This window comes from Candoia aspera, chromosome 1 (assembly GCF_035149785.1).
Source record: "Candoia aspera isolate rCanAsp1 chromosome 1, rCanAsp1.hap2, whole genome shotgun sequence".
Lineage (NCBI taxonomy): Eukaryota > Metazoa > Chordata > Lepidosauria > Squamata > Boidae > Candoia > Candoia aspera.
Genome location: NC_086153.1, coordinates 242,446,303 through 242,467,781, shown reverse-complemented (window position 1 = coordinate 242,467,781; position 21,479 = coordinate 242,446,303). Strand labels below are relative to the sequence as shown.

Below are 21,479 nucleotides of genomic sequence, written 5' to 3'. Positions count from 1 at the left end.
AGGGTTTGATAATCGAACCTCAAAACCCTGTCAGAGTTTCCCTGTGCTTATACCAAATAGAATCAAAGCAGGGCAAACTTGAGTTTCATTCTCACTCTCTCCTCCCTTCCAGGACTAAGTTGACATTAACGTAACGGTTCTTGTATTCTTTCTCCTGGGTTTTCTCCAAAGTCCTCTACACCTGGAGGTCCTTATTTTCAAGGACAGTCTGATACCTCCCCACTCAAAATCCCTCTCTTGCAGCTTTTATGCTCATCAAGCCCTGAGAATACTCACTCCTTGATGATAAGGCTTCCTCCCAAGGAGGCTGGTGTTTTCCCTTTACCACAATCCCAACATTTGAACCAAGTATGTAAGTTAAGGTATTTGTTTAATGATCTTGTTGCATATGTGTGCCCCCTCCCTTGCCTCCCCCCCCCCCGCTTGTATGCCCATGATCAGGGTGCAACTATTTTAAGCTGGTAGGCACATCAGGAGTTTTGAGAGTGGGCTAACTAGATGACTGCTACATATGGGCTTGTGTATTCAAAAATGACTGATTTGGCTAGTCATCACATAGTCATTTCCTAGAAGGCAAAATGCTAAGGTTGTTCCCTGCCACTCCCTTTAGCCTCTCAGGATACTCTCTGCCACCAAAGTGTCATTTTCTCTTTTTTCCTGGCATGTGGGCACCCTTGGAAACAAAGCACTAGGCTGTGTCCATCTCCCATTTTCATCCATTTTCTAAGAATGCCTGTGAGCCTCATGCACAACATGCTAGCATCCTATTTTGCTTTTTCAAAACAAACATTAAGTGTTGTTAAAATTGTCAGATGCATCAGAGGGCTGAGCAGGTGTTGGGGGAGATGTCCACAGGTGTAGTGAGGCCCGTGGATCTCATCAGGTCTGCCACATGCATTACTTGCCTACTGGCCAGGGCTGCACCTTAGCTTGGGCTCATGAGCTTGACTCAACCAGGGCTGCAGAGAAAAATATTGCTGAATAAATACCCTCAATGAATCCCTATGGGAGAGGCAGGAGGATAGCAGCATGGAATGCTGGCAATTGCTCCATTCTAAGGCTCCCTCCCTCCCGGTCACATGACCCAGAGGGAACACACATGCAGATGCAACACAAAGGGAGAGCCAAAACACACATGCACGACTCACATGTACGCCACCCAGATTAGTCTCTAGGGAGACTAATGCACACGCTCATACACAGATGCCACATGTTAGTTCATTACACAGAATAGATGCCTCCTATGGCCACTGATGAAAAGGGGCTTGGAAAGAATTCCAGAAGTCATGCTCTGCTCCCCCTGCCTAAGTTATTCTAAAAGTCACCCAAAGCTAATCTCCCAAGACTTACATCAGTGAGCAAAGTTGTTTTAAAAACTGGTGCTCCATCACTTTCCAATTTTTTTTAAGCCTTTAAATATTTCTCACCCGAAATAAAATAATACTTTCTGGGCAAAGAAGTGACTATTCATCTGCTTTTGCATGAAGGCTGCACCGTCAAGATCTTTTCTAGCCACATTTCAGAAGCCGGAAGTCACCTCTTTTTGTAATTTTGAAAAATTTTCCCTTGTGTTTCTACACTTTTTTAGTTTTTTTTCTTTTCTTTGTAGTTTTTTGTTTTTCCGTAGCTTTTAGCTTTGCTTGAAACTTAATAAAATTCTTATATAAAAAAAGATCTTTCCTAGCCACATTTCAGCTGACAGAGAGAGAAACCGCAAGCCTCTGGTTGAAACAATGTAGCCCTGTGGAGTCATGATAAGACCCTCAACATTGCAAAATCCTCAGTTTAAGCTGAGACTCTCTAAAACCACCTAAACGTCCAGCACCATTAATAACTTTCCTAATGAAATTACCACCTTATTAAAATTGCAGCAATCGATATAGTTCAACCTACATTTTCCTAGCTTCCCGTTTTATTACCATAATGAAGAGGCTGATCACCAGCAGCTGGCATTTCATAGCCCGGACCCAGGATCTCTTTCCCATGCCTTCCTCTTCTTACCACTGACTGCTAGAGAAGTTGCTAAAGGGACTGCCAGAAAAAATTGCATCATTGCATCTTGGGAAATGTAGTCGTAACGACGAACTGTATTTGGTTTTTTGTTTTTGTATACTTTCATGTGACTGTTTTATTTTAATAAAATAAAAAAAATTAATTTTTATTTTAATAAAATATTTCTTTTCTATTTATTTTAATAGAAAAAAATTCCCAGTGTTGCCCCCCCCCATTACTGTGCGTATAACATTCATTTAGTGATAGAAGTGACTGTGGTATCTACAGGCAAATACCTGTCCGTATCAATGCATAGGGCCCTATAGGCATTGGTTGAATAACAGAGTTATCTGGACAATTAACTGGCATGTTAGCATATTTTAAAAGGCTTTTTTGTCTGTCTTTGTATGTAAAGAATAGAGTGTATCATTCATACTGTTGCCTATATCAAGCCGTGTGTATCTGATTCCCTAATATATTAATATCCACCTATAGTTATTAGTGGTGCTGAATGTTTAGGTGGTTATAGGGAGTCTCTACTTAAATTTCAGGGTTTTTCAGTGCTAAGGATCTTATCAGTACTCCACAAGGGATTTTTTTTTAACCATAGGCTTGCGGTTTCTGTATTTGTGGTTTTATGACTGTTATTCAAATTAATCATTTTAATCATATTGTGGATGTTTTAAATAGTTTTTTCCATTACACACTGTGTAAGTTGTCAAGAGTCATTGGTCTGTGGTGGGATGTAAATGCAATAAATGAATAAATTAGTAAATAAATATTTGTCATTTGAAACGTACTTGGGAAAGTCCATGAGGCATTGCAGCCTTAATCCAAAGACTCACTGATTTGCCCAGAAAATATTACTTTAATATGAATGACCCCTGTATTTGTAGGCTTATATTAGTATATTAGGCCTCCAGATACATGTGAATATTAGAATATTATATCTTAATTGCATCTGCTCTTTTTACACAGTTACATCAGTGATAGCCTAAACAATTGTGTCAGTGTAACACTTGTAAGAACATATTCAACTATAAACTTGGGACCCATAACAGAGCTACTAAAACTATGCTCTGACTCAGAGAAAAGCTAAAACATGGTACAGATTGGAACAATCTGGAATAGTTCTTAACTCACCTGACTGTGGGATGGACATCTATAACCCGCCCAATTGTTCACTCCAATGTGTTATAAATGGGCATGTTGTAGTCAATGGGCTTGCTTAGTGTGCCTTGGAAGGAAGAGATTCCAATAGAAGAGTATATCAGTAGCTCAGAGTTGAACTGTGGAGTCCTTGGTGCTCTCTGAGTTTGGTTGTTTGCTTGTAGACGTTTCATTGCAGACGTTTCATTACCCGACTAGGTAACATCATCAGTGCTGGTGAGTGTGGGGTTTGCTCCCTGTTTATATGCAGTAGCTTGCCCTGCCAGTGTGGGTGGGGGTGTGGTTTTCTCCTTGGTAGTTCCTTGATTAGGGTATTGTTTTCTGCTTGATGGTTTATCTGGTGTTAATCTCTGCTTATCTGGGTATTGTCTGCTGGCAAAGAAGAGGGAAAGTTGGAAACAATTATTGATGGGTCTGGACTCAACTCAAAATGGCACCATCATAGTGATTTGGATAGGCAGTGAAATAATGGTGTGTGTGTGTGTGTGTCTATTATCCCTGTTATCATGTGTTGAGGATTTGCAAGTAACCCTAAGCCTTTCCTGCCCCATCCTCTTCTCCATTATTATGTGGGCCCATGTTCCTAATGATCGGCAATTCTCAGCTATCTTCTTAGCCAGTTGTTCATTCCCAGGATCTTGCTTTCTGTTCTTGTCCTTCGAGCACCATCACTTGTGCCCCCAAACCTTCCCCTTCCAAACCAGGGCTTTATAATCACTTGAAATTCTTTGAAATTTGTATCCTCTTTGAGCAGCGTCCTATGTCTCTGTGTGGGTAAGCAGGAATGGATACCCATCAGTCTGTCTGATGAGCCTTTGCAGTCTTTCTACCATGTCCTGAATAAGCATACACCAGAAAAATAGATCTTGCAATACTTTAACTGGTCCACACAGCTACTTCTGTCTCTCTCACTAAAGAGTCTTCTCTCACCACTCTTCTTTTTTTCTCAGGGGAGAACTTAGGTTTTCTTAATCTCTGCAGAGTTAAGTGTCCGTTCTACTGTTTGGGAGAGGTAAGGATGATAGGACCCCCTCAGGTGGTTGGGGCTTGTCTCCCATGTTCAGAGTCTCTAGTTGGTTGGCCAGCTCCAGTGGCATGGATCTCCTCCTGGTCTGTTCACTCTCTTCTGCCACATGCCTCTAAGTACTTACTACTCCCATGGGAATGTCTTCTTTCTCTTTGGGATCCTTCTGTCTCTATTCCTGAACAAGTTTCTCCTCAGAGGTCTTATTCTGCTGGCCTTATTGGAGAGCTTTGTGCAAAACCTTTTCCAATGTGTCTTAAAGACTCTGGCTTTTACTTCCTTTACCTCCTCTTCCAGCAAGAAGACAGGCCTATATTTACAACAGGCGCACTTAGCGTAGTCACAAACATAGCACAAACCTGATTCGTCACCACTGCTGCTCCCTCAGTACCCATCCTTTTGGAAGGAACTAGGTCATTCAGTTCTGCCTTGCACTAAATTTCCTCAAAAACTCTTAATCCTACTGCAGCAAGATTATTGTATGCACAAAGATGGAAAGTTTCAGCATTACCCACCATGGAGGAATGGTTGGGGAAGATGATAATTTGCTGAGATGGCTCAATTGATTTCTTTGATCAGAGAAAAGACAATATCTACATTTATTGCTGACTGGAAACCTCTTATGGACTTTTTGTGTAAAACGGAAAAAAGTGAACTTTTTATGGTTTTGATGATTAGATAGGATAGTTTATAGAAAGAAGAGAGTCATGTTGTAATCATAGAATAAGAGGTAAACGTATACTTGTACTTATGACTGCTGTAAAGAAGATTGGAATCTACTTCTTTGTAACTTTTTTCTTTCTTTTCCATTTTTCTTTCACTTTTTTCCCTTTCTTGCACTTTTGGCTTTAGCTTTGATTCCTTTCCTTTCCTTTTTTTTACTTTATATTAGTTTCTATTACTTTTTATTTTCCTTTAAACATTTTAAAATAATTTTAAAATATTATTTATTATTATAATAAATTAGAATAATTTAAAATTAGAATAATTTATTCAACCTGTTTACCTTCCTTGGTTGCAAGCATTCAGCTCCCTGTTCTCTTTCTAAAGAGTACTGGCTAAGACTGAACGGGGCGCTTAGCAATGCGGCTCCACCTACTGGCTGGTGCCCTATCATTAGATCAGCTGCCATTGTAAACCCCTTCCCCTTTGACCATGTACTCCAGCAAACATGCAAACCCACAAACAGGAAACCCCACAAGTTTACACAACCAGCCAATTATCCTTACCCAAAACTCAGCAGATAGTGGTAGAACTCTCTCTCTCTCACAGCATTCCCTTGTTCCTGCTGACTTGCTCCAAGCTCTATTTTCTGTCTGGCTTCTTTCTTGAGCGAGTGAGAGAGATAGAGATGATTCTGTTTTTCTCTGACCAGGAACTATTCTATTCCTTTTCCTGAACTGACACGGAATGAAAAATTGAAAAAGAAATGTGCAGCTTGTAATGCACAAGCTCTTATATCTTGCTTAAGTGAAATGAATATAGTATCGTATATCGTATATCCCTGGTCGGATCTGTCTCACCAACAAGGAACTTGGATCACATTTCAGCTCATAACGATGCCAGGTATTAGTTGATTCAGGATAATAGTCAGGCCTCTGATGAATGGAAGAGCAGCTGCATTCATAACCTAGGCAATAGAGTTGTGCAAGTCTTCAGCTGGATGATCTATTTGAAGGTGATTTGGCTGAAAATGATGTTCTGGGCACCCACACATCTATCTGCCTCAAAGCAGAGCAGCTGGTCTGCAAAGGTAAGTGGCTGCTTCCAGCGCGTCACTTCTGGCACCAAGGCAGATCGTGTTTCTTTGCTCAGGTCTGCTACGAAATGTCGACTCCATATTCAATGTAAAATATATTTGCCTGCAAGTACTGTACCCACCCTTCATAAAACAAAGGAGAGAAAATTAAAGAAAATGAGAAAGGACTTCTCATGGAATTTAACAAAAGCCTTTTGGCAAAACAAAACATAATTTTTATCTAAGAAATACTAATGGGGATTATTTGTTTAAAGTGAGGTAGTGGTTCTAGTCTCTGCAGTATTTCCCTGGTTTTTAGAATAGAATACGCTATCCTTTATTACAGGAGGGCCAACTATTATTTGTTTTTATGTACAGAACAGACATATAATCTGTTTAGCCCCATACACGCTGAGCAAAGCCCAAGTGTTTCAGAAGCCTCCAGGGTAGTCTAATTGAAAGATTCTGGTGTAAACAACAAAAACAACATTGAAGAGAATAAAAAACATTACAATATTTGAGGAGATGCAACCGCCTGTGTGCCTTCTTGTATAGAAGGCACAGTTTCAAAGTATCGGCCAATTTAGATTTGTTGTACAGTATATGAGCACTTAATCACCTTGCTGTTCATTGTTTAATATACAGGTAGTCCTTGCTTAATGACCAAAATTGGGTAAATCATTTTGGTTGCTAAGTAAAGCGGTCATTAAGTGAGTCTGACCCAATTTTCTGACCTTTTTTGCAGCGGTAAGCAAATCACTGCAGGTGTTAAGCAAACCACATGGTCGTTAAGCAAATCATGTGGTTCCCAATTGATTTTGTTTGCCAGAAGCCGGCCAGGTAGGTAGAAAATGGTGATCATATGACCACAAGACGCTGTGGTGGTCATAAATGCGAACTACATGCCAAGTGCCCAAATCGTGATCATGTGACTGTGGGGACGCTGCAATGGTTGTAAGTGTGAGGACTAGTCGTAAGTTGTTTTTTCCAGCACCATTGTAAATCTGAACTGTCACTAAATGAATGGTTGTTAAGTCAGGGCTACCTGTACTTCAAGTCAGTTTTTGACTCCTGGCAACTTCCTGCACGAGTCCTGCAGTTTTCTTGGCAAGGTTTTTCAGAAGTGGTTTGCCATTACTTCCTTCCTAGGGCTTAGAGAAAGTGAATGGCCCAGGGTCACCAAGCTGGCTTTGTGCCTAAGGCAGAATCAGAACTCACTGTCTCCCAGTTTCTACCCTGATGCCTTAACCACTCCACCAAACTGGATGGATGGATGGATGGATAAAACGAATCACTATTAAATATAAAATAAAAATACCAATATAAACAATGTTAATAGAAAGTTGGTATATGAACGCAAGTGTTGTTGTGACAGCCTTTGTATATAGGCATATTAGAAAATCTAAAATATAACCATTTATGTTTTTATTATGGTCTTAGTTCAAAATAATCTTTTAACCCAAAGCTTTGGGTATGCTCCTTTTAGTTAGGATTTTTTTAAAAATAGTAATATATTCCATGGAACTGAGCACTTGAGAAACAAAATTAAGAATAAAAATATAAATGTTCGTCAGTACTCCTGAACATATAGTATATCCAAGTATTCCAATGTATATCTCTATAAACTAATAATGACTTCTAATGATAAAAGAAAAATAGAATTCTTCTGAAAAAGATGTCTACTCTTCTAGAGAGGCTGTAATTTCCATCTAGAAATAAATGGAATAAATTAATGCTAGTATTAATTAAATTATCATAGCATATGCACCTTTTCAGTGGATTTTATTTTAGAAATCATTTCTTCAGTCTTTCTTGGATTAATTTGGGCTCTTACTGTTCAAAATGTGAACATAAAATATGAGAAATAAAGTACATGCTTAAGAATAAAATAACGTTTATTTATGAGATTTAGATGCTGCCCATTTCCATAAGATTCTGGGCAGCTTAAATGTTAAAATAATAACAATTTATATTATTTTTATAACAACAACTTATTATTAAATGTTATAATAATAATAACAACAACAAAAACAAAAACAGATCTTCAAACAAATAAAATTCTACAGGGGTTTGGTATCCATGCTAACCCAAGGCCTGGGAGAACAGACAGGTTTTTCAAAGACTTCTTGAACATCATCAGCCACAGCAATCTGGGGGGGGGGGGGCGGAGGGGAGGCGGGGAGGGGATGTATTCTAGAGGACGGGTGCCATGACAGAGGAGACGTGCTTCCTGGGTTCCCATAGATGACATTGTTTAATCAAAGAGACCCAAGGTGCACCTACTGTGCCTAATCAAACAGGACAGGTAGAAATAACCAGAGATGGACGATCTCTCAAAAAGCCAGGCTCTATGCCATGAAGGGCTTTATAGACCTTGAATTGCATCTGGAAGCCAAATGGCAACCAGTGCAGGTTAAGGAGCAGTGATGTATACATAAAGACACCAAAGCACAGCCATAACTGCCCATGCCACTGCAGATTTGACCAGCTTCTGATTGGTCTTCAAGGCAGCCCTATGTAGAACGTATTGCAGTAGTCCACCTGTGAGGTCATGAGTGACTGTCTGAAGAACCTCTCAAGGTAGGAATGGGTGCAACTGGTGCACAAGATGAATCTGTGCAAAGGCCCTCTTGGCCATAGCAGTCACCAGCTTTTCAAGCAGGAGCTGCAAGTCCAAGAAGGACTGCCTCTCTGTCCTGTGATTGACCCGTTCTTTTCCTTAATGCTGGGAAGAGAGGTTTCTTAAACAAGCTATCTCTTCCTGAGCGGCTTTTTTCTGTGGTGTGCCGCTTGCTTAACAAGCACAAACTGCAAACTAACAAGCTCCCTGCTCTGACCTTAATAAGTTAATAGGTTACCGCTTTCACCTCTGGAGCAGCTTGCACCTCACTGCGCCGCTCCCTGTTACTAATAAGCTCTCTGCTCGGACCCTAATAAGTTAATTGATTACCGCTTTCATCTCCACATGGCATGTGCCTTGCCACTACTGGTTAGCAAGGGAAGCAGCCTGCATTATTGTGTTCCTTCCAATGGGACTGTCTTCATTTTCTGCTTTTGTGTTCCTTCCCTCTTTGTCTTTTACTGAAAGTTGATAAAGATTAATAATAATATCCTTTCCTATTAATCTTCCGGGTCACAGTGAACATGCCCAAGGGTGGGGGAGTAAGTTGGGGGCTATAAGAACTACCCCAGACACTGACCCTCTGTGTGAGTCACATCCATCAACTACCTATCTCATTGCTATTCAGATTCATCACTGAGCAGGTAAATATCCAACACTGTAAGTATAGAGACCATTTTAATAAATCTTTATTAATTATAAGCACACCAGCACCTTCTTTGGTGTGCACTTTTTTTGAAATCCAACCCACAACAGCCATAGCTGGCAACACTCTACTCCCAATCCCTGTAGTCAATCCAGAAGGACACCATGATTGATGACAAGGTGTCCTTCTGAGAAAGTCAAAGGAGAATTAGGATAGATGTACGACTCCCATCTCAGCTCTGCCAAGGGTCACAAAGACATATGATCAATGCTGTCTCTGTACTGTGCCCTGATCTGAAAACTGACCAGAACGAGTCCAGATAACCCATTCCTCAGGATTATTTGGAGCTGTAGCCTGACCACCTCCTCAACAACCTTCCCTAAAAAGGGAAAGTTGATCACTGGAAAAAAATTGTCCAGAATTTTGGGTCCAGCAATGGCCTCTTAAGGAGGGATGTACCACTTCAGTTTTATGGCTGATAGAACCATCCCCTTCCTCAAAGAACTCACTACATGAACTCAACCACATGTCACCTCCCAAGTGGCCTTAACAAGCCAGGAAGGACATGAATCTAATAAGCAGTGGCTTGGGATCACTTTTGCAGTCTGAAGGACCCTGTCCAATTTATCAGGAATCACAGGCTCAAATTTAATCTCAGCTAAACCTGTAAGACCATGCCTCAGGCACCTTAGCTGGACTTGCCCAGCCACAGTCCAACTCCACAAAGAACTGAGCAACTTTCATTAGATGGCTAAAATATTTCTCACATGAGCTTCTATGGCTCATCCCTCCCCAGCAAGGACTGAATCACCCTAAACAGGGCTACTGGACATGGTTGGCAGACACAATAAGAATGGAGAAATAACTGTATTTTGCCACGCTTATCATCATGATGTAATTCCAGATGTGGCCTCTTATGCATATTTGGTTAGAAACACTCTTCATCTTTCTCCAGCAATGCTCCAGGCATCTCTTCTGGTGCTTCATCTCCTGGAGCTCCTTGGAGAACCAAAGATCAGTGCACAGTGAGAGGCTGCATATGAGCCGTGCAGTCCTAGGCCTCCATCACCTGCCCATTCCAGGTTGTGACTAAGGCCTTGGCCAAACTCCCCCAAACCCAAGCATTCTCTGGAACTGTAGGGTCTGTGAGTCATCTGGGGCAGATCAATCTAATTGGCCCTATTTTCCTGACAGGTGGGTTAACACTGTCAACCTGAAGAGTATGATCCACCCCTGGCAAAGGACTGGTGGTAATCCTGTCCAATATCGGGTCACATTGCAACTGCTCTGAGTCTAAAGCCATAACTGGTGTGCAACCATTGGTATACATCAGGCCTTTGACAACTGGGGACAGGTCCATAGGTGCCATGGTGGCCATGAACTCTTGAGCTATAGCAGACTCAGGGTCACCCAATGGCAAATTAAAATACCCAAGAACTAATAACCTTGGTATTTCCACTTCCACTCTGGTGATAGAGTCTAGCAGGACATGCAGAAATGATGCTGTGCAGCTGTGAGAGCAGTACAACAGGAATTCCAACTGTTTCCTTAACCCCAACTTCAACCAGGTCTCACATCTGGTTATCTACAACACAGAGCCTCTAAGAGTCATCAGCAGCTCATGGATGTCAATAGCTACCCCAACCCCCTCCTCTGGGCATACTACTGATGCCAGACTGAAAACCTGAGCAGGCAGATATCCAAAAAGAGATCTCTCATGCCACCTCCCAGGTCTACCCATGCGAAGTTTTCTGTCTCATCCACGCTTAAGTCATAAACAAAAATAGATTTATTACAAAATAACCTGGCATTCAGAAGCAACAGCTAGAGCCTTGGGCCACTGAAGACCCAATAACTTGGTTTGGGGAGTAACTTCCCAGAGTCAGGTGGTATATAAACTTCATACAGTATATTATGGTTGGTTGCGCAGTCATCCAGATGTTTAGACTGGATTTGGCATTTTTGTCCACCTATAGAGTCCTTCTCAAGGACCTGGGATAGGCAGACCTTTTATGAAGTCCAACTACAGAGGCCTAGCTTCCCTTTGGTCAATACTATTTACATACTGATTTGTCCTATAAAAGTAAATGTAATTTTGGGGTGATTTTGCAATGAGCTGTACTAACTTGAATACAATAAGCCTGTTTAGGTTTCCTTCCTAAGTCAACTTAACTTACAAAAGAAAATTAAAGCAAACAATAGCCAATAGCCCAAGAAGAAAAAACAGGAGTTATTTACAACATACAATGCAAAGACTATAACAGCCACTATGTAGGACAGACAGGCAGAAGACTAGCAGAGCGCATCCACAAACACCAACTAGCAGTCAGAAGACACGATGAGAACTCCTTAATCTCACAGCACATGGACAGACTCAACCATACTTTCAACTGGGAAACTGTGAGCATCCTAAACCAAGCCAAATCCAAAAACATCAGAGAATTCCTGGAAGCCTGGCACTCAGACAAAGCAGCCATCAACAGACACATAGAGGTAAACAACATTTACATACCATTCAGAAGAGACAATAGAAAAGCCAAAAGACCAGTACACTCCCTTGCCAGCAATCAACACCCAGATATGCAAAAATCAACACTAAGATTAACACCAGATGAACCATCAGACAGCACAATACACCCTAATCAAGGAACTATTCTCAGGCAATCAACCAAGCAGCAAACAACAGCCCAATCAAAGAACTCCCAAGGAGAGAACAACACCCCTACCAACACCACAGGCAGGGCAAGCTATAAACTGAGAGCAAGGGCCACTCCCTCTTCGCACCGAAGATGCTGCCTAGTCTGGCAATGAAATATCTGCAAGAAAACAACAAGGCTCAGAGAGCACCAAGGACTCCACAGTTCAACCCTGAGCTACCAATACTCACTTCGATGAACAACCAATATGTTGATAATTCCTGGAAATGAGGAAGACTTAAGGAATCTCTTGTTTAAGGTAAAAGAAGCCACTTTGCTGATTAGATAGACAGATAGATAGATCTCCTCTAAGATAATAGCAATAGGCAATCCAGTGCAAATAGATGGAAAAAAAATTGACAGTGTTGAGGACTGTAACTATTGGGTAAATATTTCCTTGGGAGAAATGAATGAATGAATGAATGAATGAATGAAAGCAAGCAAGCAAGCAAGCAAGCAAGCTGTATCAGATGGTACAAGCTGAAAACAGACTGAAGGGCCCCAAATATGAAAAACTGGTTATACAATTTTCACCTTTGCATTCCCCACCTTTGTAAATTACATATGAATGTAAACCTAGAAAAACAAATCTTGGGTATGAAATGCATTTGACAACTTTCTCACCAAAAAGTCAAATTAGAAAATGTTTATCTCTTCATCTCTTAGATTTTCCTAATGAACCAGTCCAGTATTATTCAATACTAATATTGAAACTTACTAAATTACTCTTACTGAATGATTATAAATCAGTTAACCTCTGTTTTTCCTTCCAGAAACTGAAACAAAGGAAACTTCAGAGTATTTCCACTAGAGGTCCTCGGAGATTAAAAAGAAGCAAATAAATTTATAGAATTGCTGCAAAAGGTCTTTGATACTTAGTGCACTTCTGTATAAAATAGTAAACTGTGAAACCAATCATGTTTGTGGTGAGCCTTTGCTTCTTAACTATTAATATGTGCATAAAAGAGGATTGCCATGACATTATGTTGAAGGTGTTTTAGAAGTTGCAATTTCCAAAAATATTTTGATAAGAGATGGACAATCCTCCTATACTGGATCTAGACCACATAATACTCCCATATTTTATTCACCATCCTGACCTATACTAATATGTGAATATTTTAAAAATATTGTCAAGAAATCTGTGTCTTTTTATTATATTTTATAATGTTTTTTTCTCCCAATTTATGTATTTACTTAGCAACACACTTCTATGTTGGCCACCAGGAGGAGAGAAAGAAAAAGAGGAAGGAAGAGAGAAAGAGAGAGAAGCTGATGCTTTAAGAAACTTTTTTAAAAATTAGGGGACTGTACTTTATTTTTACTTTTGGCTTTTAAGGGATGTAGCAAGTAAGGTGATGACCTCACTGGAGGGAGTAAAGCTAAATTTGTTTTTTGAATGTTTTGTTTTTAAAACTCAACATAACTGCCTTTCATCAGGGATGGGCAAGCTTTTAAGTAGCCAATTAATTTCAATTAACAACTTGAGAGGTGCTAAAGGCCTCACGGTGGCTGGTACTTCATCATACATTTGGATGAGGCTGGATTTGAAAGGAAAGTTTAGACAAAGGCTGTCTTTGTATTTTAACTATGACATGTCTATTTCGCGGCTTTCATTGCAGTTTCCACCTGAAGAGGGCTAGAAATGTGCTGTCAATTTTCAACAAGTATGGTCAGAAGGTTTTCTGAAGGTCAGAAAAGGGGGATTCAGGGACCACATGCAGACTGGGTCTACCCGTTGGCCACTCATACATTAGTCTTGCCAGAAGCTTAACATGCCTGGGTTTACTTTGTTTCTTCAACCACCATCCCGTGTCATTTCTGCCAACAAATTTCAGCAGCATAATCTTGAATGGCTCTACAGGCCAAAAGAATGGGGCTGGGACATTCTATGTATCCATGGGTCATAGGTTGCCCACCCCTGCTTTAAATCCAAACCAAAGAACCATCCCTTACTTTGATGGAATGCCAGTCAACTCAGAATCCTGAGGTATTATGAAACTCTGAAAAATCTCTAAATTAGAGCCCCCATTTGTGATTGCCATTAGAAAAGTTGAAGAATGATAAGTTCCAGCATTCTCTTGGTCTGTGCTCCTGAGTATGTTATGATCCTAAAACCATGTTCAGTATCAAGCTGAGTGGGAAGCTAGTGTAGTACCTTAGAGTAAGTAATTTTCTTAAGACAATAAAGAACCTACAGCTGCAGAACTCTGAGAACAAACCTTGGGGGTATGAAGTGGGAGGTTTCCTGGGGTGAGAAGATAAAATAATATAATTACCTACAAGTAACCTTGCCTTCTGGCTGTGTTCCCTTATCCTCTTCTCTCCCTTTGTGATAAAGGGAAGGGGAGCTAAAAACCTTAGAATCAGATAGGCTGTTGCCTAGAGAAGCTCAATAGGGTCTTTTTTTCCCCCTCCACGCCCTACAATACAGTATATTTGGCTTGATTTACAGTTCCATGCTTTCATTTTGATTCTGTAGGAGGAGGTTAAGTAGGATAAACTAAATGAAAGCGATACTCATACCTGAAATCAGTCATTGTACATCCCCACTGGTATATGCAAAACCATCTACTTGCCAGATCTGTTCTGTCTTTAAATAAAACAGTAGAAGGAAAGTGGAGGTTCGTTAGAACCTTTCAGATTGGCTTTTTCTTTGAAATATTTCTCACAATTCATGTATCTTATTGTCTTTCATTTTCTATGGTTTAAAGAAAAATACCATTCTTTTGATCACCTCAAAAATATTTCAGAGATTCTTAAAGCCTTGGATTTGAATAATAGAGATATATATTTACTAGGTTGAGAGTCTCTCAACTATCGTTTTGACAATTATTATTGACCTCTGTTATCAAGTTCCAATAGCAGCTGATAGAATTTCTAGCTCACCTAAAGAAACAGCATAACACCATAAAATTCACCATGGAAGTTGAGAACTGTTCCTGGATGTTCTGTGAAACCTTCCATACAACTCAAGTGTGATTGACAGGATGAGGAACATACTGGACAAAAACACTTTCTACAGTAAAAAAATAAAAATAAAAATGGAAGCCTGCCTGGAATTCATATTCTGTAACATGGTACCATATGACTTAATCTGAAGTCTTTTAGAGGCAGTTATAGAGTAGGAACACAGCTCAGAGGCCTAGGTCACTGATCTAGATCTGAGGCACAGAAACATATGAAACTGAGTTTTTTAAAAAAAAATAGTAACACCAAAAATTTCAGACAGCAGAAATCAAGGCTTCATTTCCTGTATATACACGTCTGTCTGATGAAAGCATATGCATTGTTGATTTTCCACTATGAGCTTGTTTCAAGTACTTTTATGTTCCCTCAGTCCTTTTGAATTTAAGCAGCTTTTAGCAAAAAATCAACAATACAACAAATACAATAATATTTAAAATAGTCATCAACATAAACAAAGCCATAACCGTATAACATCTCCAACTTAAATCCGTTTAAGTTAATAAATAACAATAATTTATGTTATGTTATTAATTTTTATTTTTTACCCTGTTTATGAAAATAGAATATATAAGCTGTTCAAAGTCAGTATTAGCTGGAGCAGAATATAAGCCCATGAAATAAGTAAGCAAATAAATACATAACTTCTGCACCGATAGCACTAATGTACATCTCAGATATATCTGTTCCTCCTCCAATTTCCTGAAGTCTCTCTCTGTAAAAGCCCAGTTTTTAACTGCTTTCAAAACATGATGTTTTACAGCCAGATATTATTTACAGTGGTAAAAAATTCCACAAAGGGAATGCTTGTGTAGAAAATCCTCCCTCTCCCCATTATTCCCCAAAATGGGGGCAAGGGGATTCAGCACAAGTACTCTCTTATACTGAACCTGTACTTGAATCAAACCTAGAATCCAATCAGCAGCCAATGTACCTCCTACAATTCAATGATATATACAGTGTTATATATCTGTATCTTGTAGTTCTAATGAGCACACAAACAATCTCATCTTCCACTAATTGAGGTTTCTGAATGGTCTTCAAGGGTTGTCCCATACAGAATTCAGTACAGTAGTCCATATGTCAGGTGATGAGGGCTTGAGACCATTGCCAGCATCTCCTGTTCCAACAATAACTGATGCATCAGTTATAGCTGGGCAAAGGTTGCCCTAGCTATAACTTCCACCTGCTTTTTGAGTAGGAACTGAGACCACAGAAAAATCCCCAAATTGTACATCCGTTCGTTCTCGAGGGGGAGGGCACAATACCATCCAGAGCTAAAGTTGATAATGTCCCAGAGTCAGCTGAGATCTGAACTAGCAGTCATTCTGTCTTGCTAGGGTTGAGTGTCAACTTCTTTCTCCCCCTCTAGGCCCTTACAGCCTCCAGATACCAGGTCAAGGATTCAAGTGTATCTCCTGACTGGTCTAGGTTTTTTGTTTTATTCGTTTAGTCACTTCCGACTTTTCGTGACTTCATGGACCAGCCCACGCCAGAGCTTCCTGTCGGTCGCCGACACTCCCAGCTCCCCCAGGGATGAGTCCGTCACCTCTAGAATATCATCCATCCACCTTGCCCTTGGTCGGCCCCTCTTCCTTTTGCCCTCCACTCTCCCTAGCATCAGCATCTTCTCCAGGGTGTCCTGTCTTCTCATTATGTGGCCAAAGTACTTCAGTTTTGCCTTTAATATCATTCCCTCAAGTGAGCAGTCTGGCTTTATTTCCTGGAGTATGAGCTGGTTTGATCTTCTTGCAGTCCAAGGCACTCTCAGAATTTTCCTCCAACACCACAGTTCAAAAGCATCGATCTTCCTTCTCTCAGCCTTCCTTATGGTCTAGCTCTCGCAGCCATATGTTACTATGGTCTAGGTTAAAGATATGTATAATTAGATCTCATCAGCACACTGATGACACTGTACTGTCAAACGACCTCCCCCCACCAGCTCCATGTTGAGGTTAAATTAGATAGGATAGAGCAGTGTTTCTCAACCTTGGCAACTTTCAGATGTGTGGACTTCAACTCCTGAAATTCCCCAGCCAGTGCCAAGGTCGAGAAACACTTGGTCAGAGGGTTGAGTGCTGGTCATTTCTGACTCCTAGCAATCACATAGATAGATTTCTCCATGATGATCTATCCCTAACCTGGTCTTTTAGAAAAGGCTTTTATAGAAAAGGCTATTTATAATATTTAGTTTTAAAGTGTGTCCTCTGAGGTAGGGGTCAATCCCTAATTTCCTATGTCAGAATAGGAATAGAATAGGATTTATGCTTTCCATTGTCCCTAGAAATCAAGATCATTTTCTATAAAAGATATAGGCTATACTGAAAAAGCAAGCTCGTCTCTTAATCCTTCCCTGCCAGAAATCGCTCTATTTCTTGTTACCAAAGTTGTAACTGATGTGATACCCTTGTATTAGAGGCTTGGTCTTTAATTTTGGAAGAAAATCATAGCTGAGTAAAGATTTTTTTCTCGAGAAGATGCCCTCTTCTATTTGATGGGAGCCTGCATTTCTTGTGGCAACATTACTAAGGGCTTGAATCTTTGGGGAATTCTTCTGGAATTGAGATGAAACAAGAAGGGAAATAATTTCACGGCTAGACATTCATTGTAGACAGCCAAGGAAGTCAAGGGTGGAAAAAACTCCTCTTTTCCTGCAGAAACCAGTCCCAGAATAGAACATTACAGGGGGTGTTCCTCTGGCTCCTTGCAATTCAGTCTTTCACCTACTGGCTATAATATGGTTATATGCACTTTAGAGTTTGCCTGCTAAAAAGAATAAAAGTGATTCACTATAAATCATCAAGTTCCTTTTTCCTCAGCAGAACATAGACTAACTAAATTAATTAGACTAAGCTCCCCTTCACAATCACAATTACTTGAGAACAAAAAGTCCCCACAACTCAAGTCTGCATTCTCTGGTGCCTCACAAGGATGCATTGTGAAAGCTGATTAACATGCATTAGCAGCTTCGCACAATCAAAGCTAAAATAAACTTTTAAACCCAGGCCTGTCTCTTTTGCAAGAAGAGAAGAAGCGGAAGAGGTTGTGGAGGGAGAGGGAGAGAGACTGTTGGAGGTTGCCAGGATTAACATTCATGATGGGACTCCACCGTGAATGGAAACAAAGTTTGACTGTGGCTAGCTTAAAAGAGACCAAACTAAGAGAAGTGTCCCCTCTACACACATACAGACACATCTCCAATAAGGCAGTGGGGGAGGCTCAGAGGGGAGGTAGTAAAAAAGGTTTCCAGAATGTGTCCAGACACTTTCAAAACAGTTTAAAATGAGTGAATAGGATGCCAAGGAAAATGACTTGAAAAACCCACTCATCTTAAGAAAATGTTGCCTACAAATATAGCAGAAAAGAAAGTCTTGTGTTTTTTTCCCTCTTCTGATTTTAAAAAAATTAAAGATATTTCTCTGGTAGAGAAAAAAATAGATGTTAAAGAAAATTCAAGCAATTTAAAGTTAAGAAATAATATAAATCATAGGCAGATAGAATTGCTCAAATAACTTTGTAAAAAAATGTGGATTTAGAGCGGAAACACAGGATATAAATTAATATTTTTTTTAAAAAAGCAAATGCTTCTTTACCTCTGCATGAGGTATCTCTGGCATATAAACCCAATGACTCAGTCAGTCCATATTGGGACTCATAGAGTTCTTATTATCCCACAGCATGCTGATAATAAATTTAAAACTGTAGAAAATAATCAATTTTTCTTTCAAAGCAAGGAGTGTAGATGTACCCAGAACTTACCCTTCCCTCCCAAATTTCCATTTGGAACTCACATAAACCAAGATAAAATTATCAGCATTAATTTCTACTTACGTCCGTGAATGGTTAAAAAGAGAGCTAAGAAAGCAAAGGAAGGTTAGAGACACTTTAATAGAAATATGGTGACTTTACCTTTATTATAAATGTTCAGTGATCCTGGGTTAGAGAATCAAATGAAGACTCAGGAGATTCAGATTCAAATCCTGACTCAGGTAGCTTACCTCATATGGTATTTTAAAGCCAAATTGGAAGCGAGGGGAAAGAAAACAGTATGTTCTGTCCTGTGTAACTTGGAGAAAAACTGGCACTTAGTATATAATAAGCAAGCAAGCACAGGCACATTAGAAAGGTTTCCATACCAGTGGACCAGATCAGGGCTGCAAAAATGTGGGTGACCGCTAGAAAGAAGCAAAAAGATACAGAAAATCTTTCACTCTGCTGCTGTCTAATGATCATCTGGATATATGCACTCCCAAAACGGTAGCCCTATTCAATAGAAACATTTCTTATATCCTGGTACATTCAGTACTATACAAAATTTAGCACCTATAATCCAATATAATTATGGATCCTAATTTGGTATCAAAGAACTAACATATATACTTACATATATTTCATAGGATAGTTTACACGTTAAGATTGGATTCCTCTACAAGAAACTGTAGGAGTGGGATGTATGAAAAGGCTGTCACTTCTTGCCAAATGTCAGTCACACTTTACCCTATGACATTTGTACAGGAATAAAACATATTTAATTGCTTATAAATTCAGGTGGAGACTATGACATTCTAATCTGCTGCTCTGCTTCCCCTTCTTCCTCCAATAACCGTATGGCAGGCAGAAATTCAGTAGGAGCAGCTTTTCCTAGTATGTTAACTTAGCATTAGTCAGAGATTAATTTGGTGAATTTCAATTTATTGTGTAACTATGGATGGCACAGATCCTGTGTCCAGAAAGGAAGGACTGCACAACATTGCTGTTAATGTAAACAAAGCAATGATTATTTATCTTTTATTAGCTCTTAGACCTCTATTATTTCTCATCTAGCAGTAAAAACAAATGAGTTGGGAGTAAAAAGCAGCAGCAGTACCCTCATTCAGCCTGCAGGAATAAATTCAAACATATCATCTAAAAAATCCTAAACAACAACATTCTAAAACTGTTTAAGGGTGGCTTAGAAAAACTTAGGTCTCTATAGGGGTGATGGGGAAATCAAGTGATTAGAAGATTGGGTTTGGCACAGTATCAGTTCCAATCCAGATTAAACAAGTGAAGCCATAGACAAAACGGTGGAGACATTTTTTCCCTTCTTCCTTTAGCCTGATCTTGAACATTTATTTAAACTCCACAACACAAAGCCCTCTGTTTTGGCAACAAATGGTATTTAAACATTCTTTTGATTATTCCTTTAAAACTGTAACTCAGCCCAACGTTGATGAAAGAACTGAATATGCAATTAAATCAATGTTGCACAGAGGGTTTGTTATTGTCTAAACAAATCTAGACTGTGCGGTAACTCTTGAGAATTTACAATGTTTGCAGAGAACAAGTAGACAAGGTTCTACTGTGTTTTCTCTTGCAATGAGAAAACAAACCTGAGAAAACAGGTGACTCTTCTTTTTCATGCCTCTCTTTCATTTAAAACAGAGGAGGAGGTGGTGGGATATACCTGAGAGGGGTGTTGATGCAGTCAACAATATCTTCAAAATGGTATTCAACAGTTTCTTTTTCGATATATCAATGTCACCATTCCTTCTTTCTTCCTCTCTGTCTCTCTTCCTCCTTTGAGAAAACATTTCTCAAGAAACCAAAGGGCATCTCACATTTTTGAGCCGCAAATGGATTCCATCATGCAAGTATGGTTTCTTGAAAATGATATTAAACGCAAGGACCATCTGAGAAGTAATGCTCAGTTGTTTCAAAGGCAGAGTCCAGGCATATCAACTGCATTATTTATTTAATGATATTCTCAATTTATATCTACCTTCCTGTGCAAATGAGGACTCATGCCAATAGGACTTGGCAATGCAGTAAAAATGAACAAGGCAGTACGAAAACTTTTAGAACAGGAGACCACCGTGTTATATTCACCTATCCAAAAATAAGAGCCTCTAAATGTAATGGGATTTTCTTCTGAATAACCATGTTTAGGATTACATGGTTAGGTAATAAATACTGTTTTTTTCTACAACGACCCTGTGAAATAGATTGGTCCCAAGTCATGCAGTTAGCTTGAGTCACACTGACCTTTAACCTCTACTTCACACTTCCTGTATTTTGTTCACACAAAACACTAAGTCATTAACTATGGCTTACAAGCCACAATGGCTCAGTTCACATAACATGCTAAGCTGAAACCACTTTGTACCTTATATTGTGCAACTTACTGAATTCGTACTACTGTTTAAATATACTACTGTATATCTGAACACATCATCTAGTCTGTTTGGTTTAGGTTTAGCAAGTTTGCCTGTAGCAAATCAGCTCTGCTTTATTCAACAACCCACTGTTAACTACAGCTTGATGCTATATGGTCTTTTCCTGCTACACATCAAAAATAGTCTTTTCCAGCTCATACCAGTACAAGTGATGCTGTCCAATTCACCTGCTGCACTTCATTTCATTGTAAGTAAATATCTCCAGTGCAACTAACTCCTGTGCACTGTGGCTGGCACACCCTCTGTTTTCACTGGCCGCTGGTCACTTTGTTCTGGGCTGCTGGGCCACCTGCCCCCTTCTTAAGGGGCCTGAACTGCTGAACCTGGGCTTGTTTCCCCCTTCATTACATAAGTGGACCAGTGCAATGCTTGACTTTTTTCAAAGAAAGAGTTTAAAACTTAAAAAAAAAT

General features: G+C 39.7%; 1 protein-coding gene across 1 annotated transcript in view; it reads right to left on the bottom strand.

The window, feature by feature from the left end:
• TSPAN32 (tetraspanin 32) overlaps positions 1 to 1,992 on the bottom strand; it is a 33,242-nt gene extending 31,250 nt beyond the window's left edge. Inside the window, exon 1 of the mRNA XM_063292987.1 lies at positions 1,920 to 1,992. Within this exon, the coding sequence (XP_063149057.1) occupies positions 1,920 to 1,985 (66 nt within the window). The 5' untranslated portion in view covers positions 1,986 to 1,992. The remainder of the gene's footprint in view (positions 1 to 1,919) is intronic.
• Positions 1,993 to 21,479: the final 19,487 nt, after the last annotated feature.